We start from the raw sequence: 23,295 nt of genomic DNA on the forward strand, positions 1-23,295 counted from the left end.
AAAGGTCAGAATAGGCAACATCTAGAAATCACTTGCTGTGAACCTCAGAAACAGAGGGCTTTGTATTATAATGATTCTATTATTAAATCTTACATTACAGAATCATTCTCTGAGAAAGCCTTGATATAATATAAAACTAATGAAACATTTTAAATAATACAAACGTTAACATTTTCCTCCACTGTACTTGGACGTGCTTACCTGAGCAGTGTGTGAGAAGGGTTGACTACTGCTGCCCCCTGCCGGCTGTCTGGAGTACCCACTAGCCCACCAGAATCAGAATCAGAATCAGAATGTATTTATTGCCAAGTAGGTTTACACCTACGAGGAATTTGCTCTGGTTAAAAGTGAATAGTTTTCTATTGTTGTTCAATTCTCTGCTCTACACGGATTCATAAAACATCTCCTACAATGACTTGTCTATGGAACAGATCAACTTCAAGCTAAGTAGCTTCACACATTAAAATCAAGCCTCTTCAGTACGACAGTAAACTCGCCCTACCACAAATTATGTAGTCATACAACATGGTTAAAAACAAATTTTATATGCAGAAATATCGATTAATTTAGCTGGTATTCAGAACTGTACAGACCATCATATTCGACTGCCACAAGATCCACCCATATCTCTATAGAGATACATATCAACGAATATTAAAGGTGCAGTAGGGAACAAATTTAACTTTTGTCAAAATAGATTTCACTGTGATCTGACACAGACACATGAGACAGAAAATGTTCCTCCTCTGGCTCCACCTCCAGCTTGTAATGCAACCTGGAAGAATCCAGTGCTCCCAGTTCTGAACCACCATCAGAGCCAGGAGCAGTGTCTGATCGCTCATGCACAACAGCAGTCATTGGTGGGCTGACAGAGTCAAAGTAGCAAATGAAAACAGTGAAACATCCATAAAGTTTACATTCATCATAGTTTCTTCTGTAGTTAGCAACTATAAAACCCCCTATTGGTTCTTGGAAATATTGTTGTAAATTACTGCAAAATAACAGCTGTTTTTTTTGTTTTTTTCTTGGGAATTTACTAGAGAATATCATACAACATTTTCCAACTGATACAATTTATCTTGACTTTGTGTTCTCCAAAGATTTCCGGTTGCCAACATTTCAGTACCAGCACACTGTCATGGGGTTCGGGTCTGGTGTTCTGTATCGGATGTTAGAATGTTCTGACAGTGGCGAGGACGTGACTCTACAGCTCAAAGTGTAAATAAGCGACATGTTGTCTGCATTGTAGAAGGTGAGTTTCTTGGATGAGCAGTCTAGGTAAATCCCAATCTTCCGAGGTCTGCCTGTGAACGATAGCTCTGTGATTACATTCAGACTACAGGCGGAATATTTTCGGTCATCGCATTTTAGGAAATTATCTTTTATCCCTAGTTCCCAATAGTGTCTGTGCCCAACATCTATCTCCCAGTAATACTGCCCTGAGGAGAACTCATTAACACTGGATGCATGGTTTGTTAGTGCACACAAAGGAGGAGTCAGGGTTTGGGCAAATTCTCTAAAGGTGCCAAATGAAGGAGCAGTCATGATTTGGCCCTTCACTCTGAGTGTGCAAAATGAAGAGGGAGTCATGGTTTGACAAAGCCGGTTGATCAAGTCATGATCAAAGATAGGACTTGACTGTGTTGGTGTGCTTTTAGGAGTACAGATCAAACTTCGCCTATCATCAGATATGGTTATAATTGTGCTGTTTGTTTTGAGTGACAGAAGTTCTGCTCGGGGCTGAACGACCTGAAGCATCTCCTTCCACATGAAGAACTGCAGGTGACTTTCATACGGTCCCAAAGAGAGAGGCATTAACCACTTGTAACTCACTGGCTCTGGGTCTGAATAAATGTTCCGGAGTCGCCGTTATTCTCAGTCCAGCTCTTTATGAACTTCTCGGAGTCTGTGATTTCCAGAACAGATGCTACCATTGCCTCCAGCACTCTGCTCTCAGACATAACAGTTTCAATGGTATCTAATGTGTCGCTCATTTCCTCCAGATCATTTAACTCTTTGTGTTTCAGGTCATTTTTGATCTCATCTTCTCTCCTTCTCAGAAAGTGGTGCATCTCCCTAAACTGTCTGCTGACCTGGGTCCTCAGCGGCTGAGCCTTGTCGACAGTGTTTGCCATCCCCTGCATCTGTGTGTTGGCCAGCCTCTCGGTAGCATTGATATCATCAGCAATGCGTTGCCCAAATTTCTCCAACTTCTTCCTCAAAAGTGCAGCTGCTTCTTTGACTGGTGTAAACTTGTGCCCTTTGTGTTTCTCCCCATCACTGCCAATGGTACAAACTAACTGCTGATCTGTAACGCAGAACATTTTCAGCTTTTCTTTGTGTTCAGGATACAACTCCATCACCTGTGAAAATAAAAATAATCTATTAATACAGCAGCAGAGAGATGATGAAACTAGAGCCGACCGTTATGGATTTATGGATTGTCATAATTGTCTTTTATAAATGTGTAAAATCTTCATGGTAGATCTTTACACAGCTTATTTATTAAAACTCTAGGTTCAACTCTTTCTTTGTCTTGTTTACGCCTACATCGTTTAAAGCCAGAGTCTGGCTACTGAACGATAAAGCCACTGCACTTGCAGAAGTTTTTGTGTGGGCATAACCCAATTGGAAACTGTGTTTACGTGAGTCCAGTGCCATGTAGCTCCCATTGGTTTTATTTTCAGCAGCCTCTTCATGACAATTTAAACCATAGCGATGACAAATACAGTTTGACTTGGGCTGCAAAATTCTGTCCAAAGTACAGGCAGGTGCAGTGTAATTTTTTCTTAAATCGTTGTCCTCTAACAACAAATGCATAAAGGTTTTTTTTATGATAGTGAATATTCAGCCATATTCTTACCTAGAACATAGGTTTTACAGGTATGCTGAAGATAACCAAGCCTCATTTTGATTTACTGATGTGAATGAACTTTGCAGCACATTGCTTCAACATTACAGACTTTATGAACAACAGCCATTGACTGTTAAGTCAACAAATGTCTAATCAACATACTAATTCCTAAAAAACGTCTTTCTGTCTTTCTGTCCATCTGTATGTTGAAACTCACAAACTGCTCATCTTATCCGCTTCATACTTGGCATGTGTATTGTAAATTGCTCCCCCACTAACTGCTTACTTCAATCTTTATTGAATGGAACGTATTACATGTCCAAATTGCACTAGACTCAGCAGTGCACTTTCTGTGTGAAGCTGATAAGATGACCAGTTTGCCACATATGTGTTTCACAGACAAAAAGACGCATAGAAGTTAGTGGAATTAGACGGTAGATTGGAAATAGGTGTCAGGTTGATGATAAAATGCATTAAAGACATAAAAACAACACATTTGTTTACTTCTTCCAGCTTTTTCTGCATTCTCTATTCATAGCAAATGAACACATCAAAGTCAAGACAATGACTTCACACCTATAGGGAAGCCTGGCACAGCCAACTATTTTTATTCCAGTTAAACTAACATTGCTGGATTTGGACACACCCTGTGTTCAGGTACAGATGCACTCAGGTTTACAGACAAAGTGCTGTAAACCTCAGACTGCATTCTGAACATGTGATATATGGCATTAAACGATTACATGTTATGTATAAATGTAATTAAACATCTTTCTGTTGTGGCTACATACAAGCACAGGAAATACATTGCCTTATTAAACACACCTCTGCTTTCTTGTGCGTTCTTGTTTTCATCATCTTCTTTCCTCCTTTGGCCTTTTCAGAGAGGTCTTTCAGAATGTGGTTGGTTTGAAGACATGTCCACTCTGATGGAATAGCTGTTCGACACTGTGGACACTGTTGGCCTTTGTTCACACTGTGATCATCTGTGATACAGTGCCGGCAGAAAGAGTGTCCGCAGATGAGAGTCACTGGGTCAGTGAAGATGCTTCGGCAGATAGAGCAAGTCAAATGTTCGGAGTAAAGACCTGACGCCGCCATGGCCGATGTGTTTCTCTCTGCTCTGAATGACTGACTGACTGGTGTGGTTTTCAACTCTCAACTTCCCAGAAAAGACACACCCATGTCCCACATCTTCTCTTTCCTTGGACCATTAAGTAAATTAATGCAATGTCACACTCTAGTGGTAGGGTGTTGAAAGTGCAGTTTTGTTTCTTTTTGTAATGCTTGTTAAGCCACATCTGTCTTTACTGAGATCACTTTCTCCACACTCCTCAAACAGCGCTCTCTGCTGACATGCAGACATCACAATGAAAATACACTAACACAACACCTCATAAGAACACTTTTGCATCACAACACTAAAATTCTCTCAGAGTAAGAGAAAATCAATCCAGTCTCCTAAATGTATATATATTACCAATAAAACGTATTTTCTATATGCTTGTTTTTCTTATATGTGACTCTTCAAATGATCTCATAAAGAAATCTTACCATATATCTTTCAGCAGGATATATATATATTTTTTTTCAAGAAATCTATGTAAGGTGAACGTGTATATTCTCTCTATATATGATGTGCTTACAGACATACAGTGGACATACAGCAGTGTTAACCTCATCCACATAATATATCCACAAAAAAGTTTTATTTGCATATATATCAGTTGCACAAAATCAATTACAATCATTTTGGATCAACACAAACTTTCGCTCTTTGTAACCATTTAGTTTTAGACTCAAAAAGTGTATTAACAACATTCTCCACACTGAAGCACAAACCTCTCACTAAAGGAACAATACACAGCAACACACAAGTCGTAATGTTTTCATAAATCCTGTGTAGATTAAACAACATGGTGTTATTTATCTTTACTTTGTGCTTTTTCTTTACTTTTGTTTATCATTATTATTAATGTAAGTTACAGAGTGTCTTCCTTTGTATACAGCCACACTAATGGTCTATTCTGGCCAAGTCATGTTAAACAACAGTCATTTTATATTATGCAGTTTAGTAAGGTGACATGAAACATCATGGGCAGTACAAGGTTTAAAAAAATTGATGTAGAAAGGAACAAAACTGAGGAAGTGTTTAAGGGTATTTAGATTTAGCATCTGAGACTCTTCCTTCCTTAATGAAATCCTCATCTCGTGCTTCAGTTTTGAGCATATTCATAATGTTAGAAATCATCACAAACAGCATAACGATGTGAAAGCTAAGAACCAATCTGGGGAGGTTCGCCGCAGCTTTGGAATTTCCTGTTGCCCCATGATCCCAGACTTTAGAACCAGCACACTCTGGGGGGGTCATGATCTGCTGCCTGACTAAATTTGTATTCAAAATATGCTTTAGCGGGGACAGACGTACTCATAGTGTGAATATGAGTCATGTTTTCTGCATCATAGAAAGACAGCTTCTTTGATAGGCAGTCTAGGTAAATTCCAATCTTCTGTGGTCTACCTGTCAATGTTAACTCTTTACCTTGATCTGATGTGACATACTTTGTTTGAGCATAGCTCAAGTAATATTTGTCTAATCCTACTTTCCAATAGTCCTGTTTTCCAACCTCTAATTCCCAGTAATACTGCCCTGAGGTGAAGTCATTGGAGCTTAATGCAGAAGCAACCCGTACTGAGGTGTCCTCCCTGCAAGGGACATTTACATTAGAACTGTAATTGCGGCCAGAGTAACTACAGTATGAAGACCTGTATCCATAAGATTGTTGGCAACCCTGAGATTTGATGATTATGGGACTATACATCAAATTTCTCCCATCATCAGACACTGTTATGTTGTTAATGCCACTTGTGAGTGATAGAAGTTCTGCTCGGGGCTGAACAACCTGAAGCATCTCCTTCCATATGAAGAACTGCAGGTGACTTTCATATGGCCCTAAGGTGAGAGAGGCATTAACCACTTGTAACTCACTGGCTCTGGGTCTGAATGAATCTTCCGGGGTCACCTCGCCTTTATTCTCAGTCCAGCTCTTTATGAAACTCTGTGAATCTGTGATTTCCAGAACACACGCTACGCTTTCCTCTAGAACTCTACTCTCAGTCAAAGCAGTTTCCATGGTTTTTAATGTCTCGCTCATTTCCTCCAGATCATTTTCCTCTTTGTGTTTCAGGTCATTTTTGATCTCATCTTCTCTCTTCAATAGAAACTGGTGCATCTCCTTAAATTGACTGCTGATCTGGGTCATCAGCTGCTGAGCCTTGTCTTTGGTTTTTGCTATCTCCTCCCTCTGTGTGCTGGCCATCTTCTCTGTAGCATTGATATCATCAGCAATGTGTTTCACATATGCCTCCAACTTCTCCCTCAAAGGAGCGGCTGCTTCTTTTAATGGCTTAAACTTGTGCCCTTGATGCTTCTCTCCGTCACGGCATATGATACAAACTAACTGCTGATCAGTGACGCAGAACAGCTTCAGCCTTTCTTCATGTTCATGGCACAACCAGTCATCAACCTTTTAAATCAATAATCAAATAAAAAAAATATCATGTTACAATACAAAGACAGAGAGCAAAAATGGTACAAATGTGGGGCTGCATTACCTCATTATTTTCATCATATTTTCATAAAAGTATCACAGCTTATCATGGTTAAAATAAAATAAATTGAGATTTTTGACTGGAAAAGTGATTAAATCATCAAAACAATCGACCAGTGGTTGCATCCCATTGATAACTGATTTAAAAGGTGACAGACTTACCTCTTTGACATTTTCATGCTCTCTCCTCTGCTTGTCGACTTCTTTTTCAACAAGACTCTTCAGACTGTGATTGGTTGGAAGACATTTCCCCTTTTCTGGGATATCTGCTCGACACTGTGGACACTGGTGCTGTGAACTCAGAGAACGATTAATACATTCTCTGCAGAAAGAGTGGCCACACAGGAGCACTACAGGATCAGCGAAGAATGACAGACAAATGGAACAAGTCAGATCTTCTGTGTAAGAAGCAGACGCCATGGCTCCGTTTGCTCTTCCTTGCTCTGTCGAAACCAGATTAAACCGGGCGAAGCAAGCAAGTTTATACTTTCACTTCTGTTTCCTCAGAACTGCCAAACCCTGTAGTGATCATAAAGGTAGTGATGTCACTTTGAGCTGAGGTTCACAGCAAGATTAGATGAGCTCTGTTATGTGACACAAGTAAAAGCTCACCACTAGATTTGTCAACAGCACACAAGGCTTGACAGGTGTTTATCTGACAACACATCAACAATACATAAGTGTAGTTTCACAAGCTACTGTGAAGTTAGGTTTTCAGGAAATGCAGATGTCACGTTCTGTATATTGCTCTGCTGCTATTTGAATGCACTTCACAGGAGTCAGGATTGTGTGGAGCAGTTGGACTGGTTTATTCAGCAAAACATTGGCAGACACACAACCACAATTGTGAGAACAGTTGTAAGTTGATAGAGTCTGTTCCCGCTCCAGCCACAGTGTGAGATCGTTTGCTACTGAGAGATCAGTAAAAGGTGTAGCATTTAGTACAACACGAGTTTCCGGTGTGGTTTTTCAAAATAAAACCCACACAGGAAAACTATGGTTGCAGTCCTAAGTTTAACAGGACTTTAACAATAAACCCAAGTGAATTCTTTACACTATTACTCAGACATACCAAAGCTAGGTAAGTGCAATGAAACATCTTTAATCTACAAAACAGGCTTTCTGATGCTCTGCTCAACAGGTATGTAGAGAGGCAGGCAAAACAGAGAAGTCCTAAAGCTCAAAAGAATAAGCTGGAAACACTGGGGAGCTTTCCAGTACACAAAGAAGGGATGGGGAGCACAGAATATAATTACAAATGGGAGGCAGGGATCCATGGACACAAGTAAACACACAATCACCTCATAGGGAAACAACCAAGAGACACTCAAGCTAAGTCTAACTAGATCAGGAAATAATAACTGCAGATCATAACACCCTCAATTGGAAGTGTTTGGTTGGAGCTGCTTGCTGAAAGAAATCCCTGCTGAAATGTAGAGTTAGCAGAGTTCATGAAAGTTATATATGAACAAAGCTGTAAACATGATCTAACAGTCAAACTTTGGTTATGCATTCACATGTCTTTTTTAAAACAAAAGTCAGATCCCACATGAAAGTGTTACCCTTTCTGTAATATTTCCAACCAATTCAACCAAAAAGAAATTCGTGGTTTTAGAGACATTCCTTACTGAGCTGCAGAGGAAGGACAGAACAACTCAGAGGACAATAAGTAGCTGGATTTTTGTCACCTCATTTTGCATCTGGCATAAAATATGTTTGGATTGCAGCAGCATAGAGATTTACCACATGATAGTAGGCTGCAGGTGTAATGCCTGATCGGCCAAATCTCCTACAGAGGTGGTCAGGGGCACGTTGTGACCATGTGGAACACTGACAAATGCACTTGTATTGTCAATTCAAATATAAATCAACTATGTTTGCAGAAAAAATATATGTATGTGACTCTTTCAAACCAGCAAAGCAACAGCATCTAGGCAGCTAGAAAATACATTAAAGGCACCACATTTTACACCTTTCTGGGATTTCATTTGAGGTAATGGGTCCCCTAAGATTATTATCAGTGGTTTAAAGTCGAAGAAACTGCTGCAATGTGTATTTCCATTTCTTCTCTTCTGCCTCTCTCTGGAGCTGCAGACAAATCAGGTTGTTTAAACCTGCCTCTTGAGCCCCTCATCTGATTGGCTGATTGCACTTTGAGTGACACGCAACCAGGCCTATCACCAGTCTCATTCTGGCGATTGACTCTCTCTGGTAAACACAGCTGAAAGACCCATTAGATTTGCAGCTATAGAAGACACATGTTTACAGTCGGTTACAACAGGATGTTTCTGAATGGTAAGTTACACCGTCTTCATGTTCGTTCAAGTTTTAGCAAGACAGTCGGCCAATGTAGGAGAAACGTCCAGAGTTACAGTACGGAGTTCCCCAACGGAGTTTCAATACGGAGGTTCAATACGGAGTAATGTAAACTTTACACCAGGGGTTGGCAGCCTTTTTCACAATAAGGGCCAATGTGAAATTTTCTTGTTAATTAGTGTGCATTATCAACATTATTTTTAACATTAAGTTGTATTATTGAACGACATTCATATATCCAACAGACATGTCATTTTTCCCCATCCATATAGGCTATATATATAGAACACTTTAAAGAATCTATTTATCTTATTATGCAATAATAGGTTTGTCATTAACCCCACCAACCACACTCAAATTCAGAATTTCCCCACCCTATGACAGATTGCAATGACACCATTTCAAAACACTGCTCTCAGTAACTCATTAACAAGTTGTGCATTTGAATTGTCCAAAGTGGACAAACGCAGATCAAAGATAAATAACAGCACTAGGGCTATACAAGAATGTGACCTCATGAAAACATCCACATCTGGGTCAGAGAAAAAGAGGTGCACAAACAGCAACATATGCAAACACATGTGTTGGCCCTGCAACAAATACAATGATGCCTATAATTTAGTGTGATCACTGACCTTGCTTTCCGTTGCTGACCCGAAGACTACCAGTAAAGCCAGTGCAACTTTCCGGAGACAGTTGAACTTCTCCGGTAAAGATGTCCAGCAGGTGATCTTGCACTGCTGTGGTTTCCAGCTGTTTCCGTAGCTGTGCAAACTTAGTCAACCACAGGGGCATTAACCACAGATGTGGTTAATGCCCCTGTGGAGTGTAAACAGTTTAAGTCAGGCTGTTAAAGTCTCCTCATATTTGTTTCCAACTTCTGAACATGGATACAGTATATTTGTTGTAAACACAAAAACAATTGAGCAGTTTTACACAAAATTTGGTGGAAGGACAGGCGCATTTAGGAGACTGGAATCTATGTGTGGGTAAATTTTTCTGCAGTTTGATTGTTGGCCCTTGATGGAGGAATGTGCTCTATTGAATGCCTTTCTAGTTAAATTGTTTTAGGTCTTGGTCAAGCCACAGATATTGTCATAAGTCATAGCGGTAGTTGTCAACTGCTGGGTCAGCTCCACTGTTCAGCATAATAATTGGTCCAAAGCTTATAGCACCACAGGGGTAGAACATCATTGGTCCAGTGGATTTCTGGCAGAGTTCTGTATAGGAGGTCATAAGTGCCCAGCACAAACAGCAATTGGAGATGTTGAACAGGAGGACAATAAACATGTAGGACACCTCTCTCTAGCTACTTTCAGCTACTTTTAGCAATAGAGAGGTGCACTGGACTCCAGGGAGCTCCTGACATTCCACCGAGGGGCTTTATGTGAGAACGCAAATGTCCAAGTGAGAGGCTCCAGGCTGTCTGTGGATTGCCAGCCAATTTGTAACACATTGGGGGATCCTCATCAGGATTCATTGTGAGCGATTGGGTGTGTTGATGATGTTTTTAACACGTGACAGACACAAAAATGATCAAAAGTAAATCTTTGGCCTCTATCGGTTCTCAGGCAGTGCACACTTGTGAATGTAGCTTTGATGAGAGGACCAATGGGAAGGGATTGGATGTATTAGTTTCATCTTTCAAAGTGCAATCTGCTCTTTCTATTCTAGGATTACCAACCTATGTTTATCCTCAACCTCATGGCAAGAAAAACAAATTATATTTTTACATATATAGCCCATATCAATTTATTTTCCAGGTTTGAAATGAATAACCCCAATCCCCTTCAGTAGCAACGAGGCACTTATCACCCTCCATACTGAGGAGTTCACACCGCGATCAGGCTATGACACGCTCTCTCCATCTCAGAAGGGCGCAGACTACCAGCATCATCCACTGCCCCAACACATTTTCAAACCTTTCCTCCCATGCAACACGAGCAACACGAGAAGGCTGCGTGAGAACATTCGCACTAATAAACATGCAAGGTAAGCCTGCTCATGTCGTGTGTAATGCGGGAGGACGCGCTCCTCGCTGCGGCTGCAGCTCATGTGGAAATCCACATGTGCAGAGCTGAACTGTTTCCTCTGTAACATCTGTAACAGTCACAGAGGCGCTGCCCGTCCTTTCCCACTGATGCCTATGGGACACCGGTGCGGCTAAAGTGAACAAAAGGCTCGTTCATCTGCAGCATCCAGTCGCATTCATCCTGGATCTTCCTCTAATCCGTTCACTACTGAGCTGAGGCAAATCACTTATAGACGAGAGGAGACAGTAGGCTGTATGGTATAATACTAAACAAAGCAACAGTATGTCGCCATTTATTCGGGATGGGCTTTTGTAATGCAGCTGTATTTAAGTAGTTTCATGCACAGACAAATGGACTGATCAATCCTCATGTTTCCACCATGTGCTTGATCAACAGATTGGCTCTCGTTAAACTGATCGATCCATTGCTTATTTACAGCCACAGCAGGCTGCAGCATGTCTCTCAGTGGAAGGATCCCAGAAGGGGACTGGGTTCTACCATGGCGTCATCAAGGGTTGGAACTACCTCCAATTACGTGATGGTATCTTACATTATTTGTTTTCTTCATCAACAATGTCTCTGTCAGCATCAGCTTCCTGCTGGCTGCACAGCCGGAAACACCACATCTGTGGCTTCCTACCACTGCTCACTTTGTTTGCTAGAAAATACACAGTGCATAATGTACCAGGCCAGGCAGCGACATCTGCATGTGTGTTAAACACTGACTTTCTTCACCGACACAATAGCGGTGTATATTTAGTATTAATATTTTTGTGTGGCTTCTTGGCCTGAAACAATTTGGGTATTTTAAACGCAGCCCTCTTGACTTAAACTTTACTATCACTCCCTTTGCAGGTTTTTCCTGCATAGAGAATTGGGACAAAGTTCTAAGGCAGTGGTAATGGCTTATAGTGATCACGTATGTCCCAGGCCAAAGTCATCATTATGAGTGGTTGATTAACATAAAATAATTGCGTAGCTTAGGTTTGATCGTCGCGGAACTTGATGCAAAGGTACCGGTCCCACACAGACAGACAAAAACACATGGGCGTCGTAGTGAGGGGAAAAGAGTTGACTTCTCAGGGCTCCAAAGGGGAGGGGGCCTTAAAAAGCCTGAAAGATACTTTTTTTTTTCATTTTTTCACCCCTTCAGACAAATGCTTTTGTGATTTTTTTAATCAGTGTTTTTTTTAAATGTCAGTCAGAAAAGAAGAGGGTAAGTCAAGAGTATGAAAAAATAAAAGAGAAAGGAAACAAAAAGAAAGGAAACGTAGGGCATACAACTCTTAACATATTTATTTTCACAGAAAAGTGAGTGAGCCCAACTAGTAATGACACACTGAAATGGACTTTGGGTTATGCAAATTTAAGCCATTAGACTTCAGTTTTATCTGCCATGCCCCATGTCAATTGTCAGACATTTTAGCTGTTTCATATATGGACTGTGAGAGAATTTGGTCCGGACTTTGCCTTTTACAGATGCACAATGTAGCAGGAGTTTCTCTGCACAGATGTGTTAACAATAGCAAATAATCCTCAGCATTATTCAGGGAAGGGGTGGTACAGCGGTACGGCGGCGGTTACCAACATGAGAAAAAAACCGGGGGGTACTTAGCTGGAGAATGAATGTCTGACGGGGTATGGGACTGTAAAAAGTTTTGGAAAGTCCCGTTATGTTGGTTATAACAGGATGTTTCTGAACGGTAAGTTACACCATCCTTATGTTTGTTATAGTTTTAGCAGGACAGTCGGCCAATGTAGGAGTAAGGTCCTGAGTTTCAATACAGGGTTTTAGTACGGAGTAACATCTACATTGGGTTTAGAGTCTGGACTGTTACCGGCTGGGTCACATAAGTTACACAAGTCAGGGCATTGGCTGGCTTACTGACCCCATCTCAAGAGATGTTTGCCAATAAGTGTCGTGCCTAATAATATAGATCCAACAATTGTAACATTGGCACTATTTTTTTTAATTAATTTAAACAATAAGTTGTTGTAGCCCTACATTTTTACACTGTAATTTCCCTCCTGCAACCTCTTACTGTCCATCAATCTTTGAAAGAAGCATTGCTGTGGCTAAATACATGTCCAGTTGGAGCACACATTCAGAACACAATAAGCACCGGTGGCATCTTTGTAGTTTTTATCTAACATGCAAATGTATGCTGCCTTTACGGTGGGTTGCCATTTACTATTTTAACATATCTGGAAACTAAACCCCTCCATCAGTTTTCCACTGTGTAGGTCATTTCCTCCAGTTTATTTAACCACCAACAGGCAGCAAAGTCACATATATGCTGGCATGTCTGTGAGACGTAGGACTGGAAGTTGTGTTTGTATGACGGAGTGTATCTATGTCAGATGCATGCATTTTGTAATCTAGACACTTTGTGCGCGGTTTTACTTTTTCCAGTCTTAATCAAACATTGTTGCCCTGTGCACGTGTCAATAAAAGCTGGGGAACATCCAACAGTATGCCTTTCAGTAAATGGTCAGAGTGAACAAAACACACTCGGAACTGTTACAGGCATCATGGCGAATGTCAAGACAAGTAAGATAAAAGTAGATTTTTGCACTTTAGTATTGTGTTTTGTGTTATCGATGTAAAATACAAGCCAGTTTGTCTAGTTTATGTGGATGCGGTGGCAATGAAGTCAAATCATGTCATTGCAGCTGGAAACGTGCAGCTAAAGTGGATGAGTTGCAAGGAAGAGTATGATTGGATAAGGTCAATGCTCCTCTGCAAATGTCCTGAACTGACAAAATCTCCCATCCTTCTCACCATCACTACCATCTGACATCAGACACCTTGTCAAAGAGGAGCAGTACCAATCAAAAGCCTTTTAAAGAGGATAGTGTGATTTACTTTATCAAAAATTCTGTATGTTCTGAAAGGAAGTTGTTAAACCTACAAACTTTAAAGTAAGGATTGCCGATATTAGGAAAACATGCGATATGCGACAACGTTGTTTAATTATTGCGATGACCATATGATTTGCGATAAACACATTAACAGTCCCTTTGCTACAGATGCAGAGGACACAGTCAGCTCCACAGCCGGGAAAAGGCACAAAGCCAGGCCACAGCGCCACCAAGTCCCGGGCAGACACCAGGGAGCCATGCATAGCTCCACTATGTCCACCTATAGTGTTCATTTGGGGTCTTATCATACGTATTTGGACAGAGAAAAGTTTTTAGTGGCTGTCTCAGTAAATAACTGCTCCTCTCTGTGTGCCTATCATTCAGCTGTGCGCTGCATCAACCACGCCAAGCCAAACCGAGAGCGCTGCCATCTCCTCCAGTTCTGCATACATTGACTACGTTTACAGATTCTGTTGCTTTAACCAGACTGAGTTTGCACTTATGTCTGATCAAACTGTGTGTGAGAGACAGAGAGAAAGAGAGCGAGAGGACTACTGATAAAAGCGCTGCTCTGAAGAAAGATTCAACTCATCAAGAAAAGTAACGATCATATGATGATCAGTGATGATATTGTGGCATCATTTCAAACAAATTAAAACGGTAGCGAGTCAGAAATATCAGAGAGAGACAGAGCAGAGACAGTGTGTGTTACTTTTCCCTCAGGTTCTGGGTTCACAAATAAGCTACACAATTATTTTATAAACTCAAACGCTCATAGTGATGACCGGTACGAACATGATCACTTGAAGTTTCCACAGTAGAATATATTCACTTCCTATCCTCTTCCTCTGACAATGATTCATTGACGTAAAAAAACGTCAATGATCTGAAAGTCTTTAATTTATTATCTAGGGCAGCAGGGCTCCATCTGATTGGCTGAATATATTGACATGCAGAGCTAATGTACATGGCCCCTTCAACACCATTTCTTACAGTGTAAGCCGTCTTTTACAATAGGTATTGTTATGGACGTTTTCTGGAACCTGTTGAAAGTTGAACTCAGGCAGCAGCTGATGTCCTATACAGAAGGTTTAATGTGGACTCGATGCATCAAGGAGACCAGAAGGTGGAACAATATACAAACACTAACAGAGTAACATGAGCAATTGTCACCCCCCCCCGGAGGATGTCTCCAACAGCTTCCACATATATCTCCCTCTACATGCGTCACTCATTCCACCAGCACATCCATGAATGACTAGAATTGCTGTCACTCTCTATGTAACATGGAGGTGTTCACTTACTATTGGAGAGTAAAAGGGATAGTTCACCCAGAAGTGAAAATGAAAAGTGTTTGAGTCCACGAAACACTTCTGGAGTCTCAGGGGGTAAACTTTGTTAGAGCAGAAGTCAAATGTGAGTCCTTCTTCAGATGTAATAAAACAACTGAAAAACCATAACATGCCTCAACACTGCTCCTCATGTGTTAAAGTGTTCAGAAGCGCCAACATAAATTTTCGTCTAAAAACTAGGTTTTGGCCATAAAAATCTGCTGATATCTTCTGACGAGGTGCATTCTGGGATCATTGAAATTGTAACGTCCATTAGCTTAGCCACTTTTATCAATCTATCAATCAAATTTAATTTGTATAGCCCATTTTCACTAATCACAATTCGTCTCATAGGGCTTTAACATTGTGGTGACATCCTCCGTCCTTAAGGACATCCTCTGTTTGGAGTCAATTTGCATGTCAGGGCTTGCGGAAACTTGGATGACAGCACACGAGCAGTATGGAGGCATGTTATTGTCAGACCCGTCTTTCCAATGTACAAATATACAATTATTTGAATATAAAAATATACAAATGCAAATATGCAGTAATATGCTAATAAATGTATATTAACATAACATATTAGTAAATATATATTTAAACATTGGCAAATAATTACATATGAACTCAAAACAGTTTTTCAGCCATTATTCAATTCTGTACTCCTATCCCCTTTAGTGCCCATTCTCATTTAAAAAAATCGATTGGTTTGGTCAACTGAGCGATTAACTGAGCGATCTAGACAGAAGCAATTCTAGTCCTAGCGTATCTTCCCTGTTGTGTAATTAGCAACTGAGTGAACGTAACTCATATTCATTATCGTATCAGTCTACCATTTGAAATACCAGGACCGAGAGAAAATGTGTTTATTACATATAATATTTTGTTTCCTGTTTAATTTCAAACTCGTATTTATTCATGTCCTTATTCATTTCTGAATATGTGCTTGTATCAATGTATTTATTTATTCATACTTAAGTCATTTTTCGTCCTCCATACTTTGGACAAAAAGGAAGAAAGCAAACTGGATCTGAAGCATAAAACCACAACAATATAGATGCCTCATTGTCATAGAGGTGAGGGGTAAATGAGCAGTGCTTTCTTGTGCCTGTGAGGCTAGTTGATGTGAGCCCTCTAAGCTGCAGCCAAGCATTAGAGCATTATTGGGTCAGTGCCTACTTTGTCCCATCCAATCAATTCCCCCAGTGTTACAATGGGGCCCCGGAGGGTGACTGTAAGATGTGTGGCTCCTGTTCCGGGAGGAATGGAGCGAGCTAAATCAACAGACAGGAACTTGCCTGGGTGCTAGTATACTGGTTATGTATTTCAATAGTTACCTTGTGTTTCTTCTAGTTACATTTTGCACCAACATATGCCAGAAAGGTGTCCAATCCATTCTGTTATTTTGCATTACTTAGTTATAGTGTTTTCATACTCACACAATAATCAAGCCCTAAAACCAAACATCCATAAAAAGTATTTTGAGGATGTTATATATTGTTAGGTATTTTGACTTTATATCTTGTATAGATAGTGTGTAGCGAGAGAAGAGGGCAAGGACATACAGTAAATGTTCCAACCGGAGAGTCAAACTGGAGACCTGCTCCTCATGGGCATGTATTCTCAAGGTACATGGCTTGATCTTTCCATTATCAGGTTGCCCCCATAATAGAGCTGTAACAATATGCAGAATCCACGGTTTGGACCTTGTTTCTTGAGCCACAGAGCTCGCTACAACATCTTCCCACTGCCATGTCTTATAAACTGTATATCAGTCTTATTTGAGTAGGTGTCTACATCTCAGTTTGGTATGATATAAAGCTTTGAGCTCATCTTTTCCAAATTTACTATTGCAAAGACTCAGTCCGAAGACTGACGCACTGAAGCCTGGAAAACCATCTGACATCAAATGTCTTTAATGCTAAAGCAGTTGCATTAGCATTAAATAAGTTAGTGCAATATACAGTGGTGTTGAGTCATTTACGATGGCCCTGAATTATTGGGATCCTTACACCTGTGGCTTGAACTAGACTTCATAGATTTCAATGCAGATTTGCAAATGTCCCAAAACGCTCACCCTTCCCTCTGTGGGAAAAGTTCCAGAGTTAGTCAAATTATCATTAGTCGTCGTACCACTGTGGCCACACCAGAATGAAAACACGACCGGTCTACTGGTGTCAAATTTGTGTCTGGACAATGGCCTGCCACAACCACAAGTAAGCAGTCAATTACATTGATGCAAACAGGCAATATTAGATCATTTAGATACAATGAGGTGTGAGTGTAATCCCTTCCAAGCATATTAAGCAGTGTAATTATTAGCACATTATGGAGGACCATACATGACTTAAGTAAAAATAAATAAATAAATAAATGTATATATAAATACAGAAATAAATAAATACATTTAAAAAAGGAAATAAATAAATATGTTAATACCAAAATAAATGTCAAAATAAATGTCTTAATATATTTGAACATTTATTTATTCCCTGATACATTTCCTTTTCATTTGCAGTGTCCTTATGCTAATGAGAAAGGCGGGCCTAACCGCAGTCTCATGCAGGATTGGTCACAAGAGTGTAATGATACAGCCCTACGTCTGCCTATCAATGCTGACTGGTGTCCAGTAGCTGTTTGCAGCGTTGAGGAAGTTCACACTTAAAATTAACTAATTCAAGTTCAAAGGGTTAGTTAAGGTTATTTTTTATTGGGATGATTTAGGTGTCAGTAGTTCTGTCTGTGAGCATCACATTTCTGTTGTTATTAACGTATTTATGTATTTATTTCTGTATTAATTAATTTATTTCCTTTTTTATTTATTTATTTCTGTATTTATTTATACATTTATTTATTTGTACTTAAGTCATGTATGGTCCTCCATAGCACATACGACTAAACTGAATGAATGTCAAATCAGTGTGAAAGAACTGAATGTCAAATCAGTGTGAAAAGAACTGACCACTGTCAAAGACTCACTGTTGTATGCAGATTTTTGAAATAAAAAAACATGTTTACTAAATTCCAGCACTGATTATTGTTTACTGTTTACAAACAAAAAGACACACAGGGGTAAAATATAACCTCATTGGCGGAGGTAATAATGGTACTAAATATTGGTGTTTCCAAGTAACTTGCCCCACATTGCTTTGGGCGACAAAGCCAGGGAAGTCCCCTGAAGAGGGTTAAACAGTTCTTTAAAGGTCCAGTGTGTACGATTTCTGTGAAAGGGATCTATTGAAAAAACTGAATATGAAATAATCCTAGTGATTTTTTCACTAGTTTGTTTCTTTACCCCAGATTAAGCCCTTTATATTTGGATACTATATATTTACATCAGGGGCGGGTCTTCTCTACGGAGGCCGCCTTGTTTTTTACAGTCCTCCAAACCGACAAATTAAATACTTTTTAAGTTTTTGTGACAACTGAAGGCTAAGGTTCAGTCTCATGTCTCAAGGGGTCGGTGAGGTGAGAGGGTTATTCAGCTGCAATATGAAATTTCACCTATACATTTCACTTAATACTAAACACTGAACCTTTAAAGTTACACACCCGATACCACGGTATTTATAATGATATATTTTGATATTAGCAGTACTTCACATAATGTGATATAGTCTAATATGGACATCCCATATTATACCTTGGGAGGTGGCTGCCCGCAGCCAAAGCATAGACTCACTTGAAAAATCTACAATGATCATCGAGAATAGGTCCCCAATAGGGGGACAGAAGTCCGAACTGACCCTGACTCTGTTATTACAGTTTATCACAATTTTTAACACACGTTTTTCAAAACAATAACGGCTTTCTTAAAAAAATGCACACAGAAAACTGAAAACCTCACACACAAAATGCTAAACCTGACACTCCCTTTGCAAGATGACCCTTTGCCATCAAATCTCTTACCTGTTCACAAAATGGAACTTGTGTTTTCATTTGGTACACACAGTCATATTTTCAAATGACACACACATACCATTCATTGAGTACACACAACTAAGCATTTGCTTGCACACTACCAAGCATTTACAGCACACTGAAGTGCAAAACTGAAAACACAATCATCAAAATGAAACACACCATATGAATGACAGTGACTCTGGAGAATGAGCCATTTCTCCTTTTTTCAATTGTCTCAATGTAGGCCTACTTTTTTCATAGTCAAACATAAAACAGCACACAAATATGCAGCATAGAAAGGTTTATTTCGGTACACACAGAGAACAGTACAGTACTGTAAACCGGCCTGCTCAACCCCCCCCCGCCTTCACAAAAATTACAGTACAATTGTTAACACACGTTTTCCAAAACAAAAACGGCTTTCTACAAAACTGCACACAGAAAACTAAAAACTTCACACACTAAATGCTGACAGGCCTCGACACTCACGTCACCACAAGCCTGCTCCATGGCCTGGAGCAGTGGGACCCGGTCCTGTGGGTTCCGTTCATATACCTTCCACCTCCAAGCTGAAAATAATTCCTCAATGGGATTCAGGAAAGGAGAATAAGGTGGCGCACTTGAGCAGCCCGGTGGAAGCTCACATTGTCCCAGATGACAATGTGATCAATCCGATGTGGGTCATCTATCTGGCCAGGTGGTACCAGCCGGTCATGCAGGCCATCCAGGAAGACGAGGAGACGGGCAGCATTATAGGCCCCTAGGTGGGCATGACGGTGCAAGATCCCATGGTGATTCATTGCAGCACACATTGTGATGTTCCCACCACGCTGGCTGGGGACCTCAACAATGGGCCGCTGGCAAATGAGGTTTCTGCACCGTAGCCTCCTCTTCAACAGGTTGAGTCCCACCTCATCAATAAAGATGTACTGGTACAACTCATGAGCTGTGTCATGCTCCTGGATCCGCTGACACAGACAGCATGAGAATGCAAGTTATAGTATGTACACAGAGAGGTCAACACAGTGGGCTACAGTGAGACACTGTAGAAAAGGAACAATATTGGATTACAGGTACAATAAATGCATGTGTCAGTACTGAATGTTGGTACTTACAAGCACAAACTCTCACTGTAACTCCTTCATGCCTGTGTCCCGTTCGAATGGGACCCGTGCAGTCCTATGAAGAATACGGTCCAATGTAGAGAGGCTGACGGTCTGGACGTTTGTAAATGTAGCATGGTCAGCCAGGATCCTAGTTTTTATTTGTCTGAGTGTGATAGCGTTGTTCTCACCATATCTACAATTTCAGTCTTCTGTTCGGCTGTGTAAATGCGGTGAAATGCTCAACAGACCTGAATGTTTAGAGATTTAAGTATTTGTGTGTTGTAGGTTGATGCTTTGAGATTTTACTTGAGAAGTGTGTGCAACAACTGAACATTGTGTGTAGTGTTTTGACAACAAGGTGATGTGTAATTGACATCAGAGTGTAAACAATGAAAGTCAGAGTCTAATGCAGATAAGGGAGTGTGAAGTAGTGCCAAATTGGGTCGAGCGATTGGTACATGAAGTGAAGGTTGTGCAAATTGTGCTGAATTTTCACTTTTTGTGTGTTAACAATTGTGAAAAACTGTATATAGTGACGGACCGATTCTATTTTAACATGCACAGCTTTTCTCGCCTTTAGGGTAGTCTTATTTTAAACTGCGCATATTTTTCCATCTTTACGGTAGTAAATCCTGGCACCACAAGGTGCTATCACTGAACAAGAGAAAGTGAGAACAAAGAGAAAAGTTTAAGCTGTTTTGATGTTAATATTTGGTGAGATTGTTTATATGTGTGTGTTATATATTAAGAGAAAAAAAGAGCAGAGAAAACTCAAATTACATCATTTATAAATTTGTCAAAAAATTACACATTATTTTAATATAAGGTAACTTTTTCAAATAATAACCACTGAGTTTGTTTCAGTATACACCAAAGGAAGGTCAGGGGATCAAGGAAATATTGTTCATGTCCATTGGGAGGCAGTAGAGCTGCAGTATCAGGGAGCTATTCCCCAGGAACGGGGGTGTCTCTCCTCTGAGGATGGGTTTGGACGTGCTGACGTGCTGCATCAGTGCTTTCCTACAAGGGGCGTTCAGAGACAGGTTTAGGACATTACATGGATAGCCCCCTCACCAGAGCGGTTTATCTTGGAAATAGACTTAGGATGATAAACATTAAATGTTTAAATGTATTTACAAGCATATGTTTTTATGGACAGTTAAATGATATTAAATCATATTTATATAAATTGATTCAAATTAATAGACTTTTTATTTTTGCCTGAATGTTGTTGCTCATTTAATTAAATCTGATTTGATCAATTGTTTTATGGAGGAAATCTCATCGAAGCATTGGTTTAACACGTAGTTAACGCACAAATGTAACTTACTGCTGCATTTTATTTCGACATCTATCAGTCCACATCGTCTTTAAAAGATCTTGCTCAGAGATATGGCTGTGAAGCACCAGGGAACCAGTTGCGTTACTTTTTCCACTTGCCTGTAATTTTGTTCTTGAGGACATTGGTGAGTGATGAAAGTAATACTAACTCTTCAACTAAAAGGTCATTTTGTGGATTAAAAAGCTCAGATAGTTTAAGACAAATTAATACACAGACTTGATTTTATAGTTATAATTCTGACAGAGCTCTTCCAACTCTTATCTTAAACATAGATACATACATACTAACCAATAGACAGACAATGCTGCTGCAACATCAGTTTGTTCATCAAATGTTCAGGAGTAATAGTAAACCTTGCATTATTATACGACTCTGTGTTAGAGTAGAATTGTGGAAATCCTATCTGAAGCTTCACTTAGGAATCAAATGGAATTTTGTTATATAATAGTTTGATTTGCACAGTGTTTTACAGGTGTTTTAATGAAAGCTGGGATCTGTAGTTATGCTCGCTGGAGCAGGGAGAGTTTGTTATGATTCATTTCCCATGTGTGTTGTTGGAGATCTCACAGGTTGCTTAGTTAAGCTTGTGTGTTAATGTGCAACTTCTCATTTAGATTGAGTAGAATAGATTGAGTCCCAGAACTCTAGAGGAAGCTGAATACATTCTCTCAGCTCCACTGCGATGTCTGCACAAACTAGACAGTGTGTTTATGTTGGCTTTCTTCCCCTGGCATCCAAATATGCCAAAACACAATATTAGACGGCAGCCATGGTAACAACAGGCCACGATGTCAGTTGTTTACATATCATACTTTGATTTGAGGAGTACTTTGTTCTCAAGAAATAAAAAATTCAGATTCATTACCTGCACCATAAAGGTTATGCTTTCATCTGCATCTGCTTGTATGTCTTTCTGTTAAAGAGGCAGTGTGGAAGATTTCTAAAGCTAAAAAAATAGCACGTAAACCTCATATCTAAGTTATATTAACTGTTTAGTTAGCCTACTATAAAAAAAAGACATCAAATAAGAAAAGACGTTGAGTGAAAGATAATACTTAAATTATCAACAGAAAAAACAAGTCATCAAATAAGTCAAAGTCATGAGACAGAAAGGAGGATACACGTTGAGGTTTATCTAGGATGGAAATGTTCTGAGAGACAAAGTTTCAGAATGACGCCAAAGACTTTTCATTTCGATGTAAACAAATATTTATGGTGGGCAATATGAATATAATCATTACAAATAAATAAATGTTTACAAATAGTAATAGAATTACTTTAAAAAGATACAACAGAAGAAATATTGTTTGTATCCTTGATGATGTATATGCAGGTGTTTGAATACTTGTAGTACTGTATGAATCTGCCACGAGAGACTGCAGGGTGACTCAAAGACCATGTACGAAACCTGTGTGCTGTCTGGCTTTGTTTGTTTGATCAGAGACAACCTCCCTAATCCTAAAATACAGCAGCTGGGTTTGACAAGACAGTTTCCCTGTACTAAAAGCACCATGTTGCCAATAAATAAAATGCTAAAACACCGTAACATCCTTCTGGTCCTGCCGGTGAATATCTATATACTTCTATGCAGTACTGGTAGGAGTGTGTAGGTAGACAGGTAGACTCACATATTTTCAGGATTCTGACCACAGCATTTCCTCTGACTGTCTGGAAGATGTTTCCCTTGAGTTCATAAGTACACTGTGGCACTCCAGCAGAAGGTGGGTCACCATGTCTGCCGCTGTCAGCCCATGTGCTGCTCCAACTCATCTCTTCAATAAGTGTATGAAAACAAACAGATAAGGCTTTATTCTTAGCTCCTTATTGTGTTTTGGTTATATGAACAAAATTAACGGCGTTAAAATGGGTTTGCGTTAACACCGTTAATATCGCGTTAAACTGACAGCACTAGTTTCTATCAAGCTGCAGTTTCTGTG

The 23,295-nt window shown here is 39.8% G+C and overlaps 2 protein-coding genes across 2 annotated transcripts; both read right to left on the reverse strand.

Moving 5' to 3' along the window:
• Positions 1 to 1,672: 1,672 nt before the first annotated feature.
• On the reverse strand, positions 1,673 to 2,360 carry LOC133956813 (nuclear factor 7, brain-like). The gene has a single exon (XM_062392132.1). The coding sequence runs from the start codon at positions 2,358 to 2,360 to the stop codon at positions 1,830 to 1,832; it is 531 nt and encodes a 176-aa protein (XP_062248116.1). The 3' UTR covers positions 1,673 to 1,829.
• Positions 2,361 to 4,541: 2,181 nt separating this feature from the next.
• Positions 4,542 to 6,929, reverse strand: LOC133957323 (zinc-binding protein A33-like). The gene is made up of 2 exons (XM_062392849.1): positions 6,628 to 6,929; positions 4,542 to 6,381 (listed from the first exon to the last, which is right to left on the reverse strand). Exons 1-2 carry the CDS (start codon positions 6,883 to 6,885, stop codon positions 5,197 to 5,199), a joined length of 1,443 nt encoding a protein of 480 aa, XP_062248833.1. The 5' UTR covers positions 6,886 to 6,929; the 3' UTR covers positions 4,542 to 5,196.
• Positions 6,930 to 23,295: the final 16,366 nt, after the last annotated feature.

The sequence above is a fragment of the Platichthys flesus genome, chromosome 7 (assembly GCF_949316205.1).
Source record: "Platichthys flesus chromosome 7, fPlaFle2.1, whole genome shotgun sequence".
Classification (NCBI taxonomy): domain Eukaryota; kingdom Metazoa; phylum Chordata; class Actinopteri; order Pleuronectiformes; family Pleuronectidae; genus Platichthys; species Platichthys flesus.

Excerpts from the sequence above, each read along its gene's own strand:
- LOC133956813 (XM_062392132.1), bottom strand. The coding sequence starts at position 2,360 with ATGGAGTTGTATCCTGAACACAAAGAAAAGCTGAAAATGTTCTGCGTT.
- LOC133957323 (XM_062392849.1), bottom strand. The coding sequence starts at position 6,885 with ATGGCGTCTGCTTCTTACACAGAAGATCTGACTTGTTCCATTTGTCTG. Across the intron at positions 6,382-6,627 it reads AGCATGAAAATGTCAAAGAG|GTTGATGACTGGTTGTGCCA; the intron begins GTAAGTCTGTCA and ends TTGATTTAAAAG.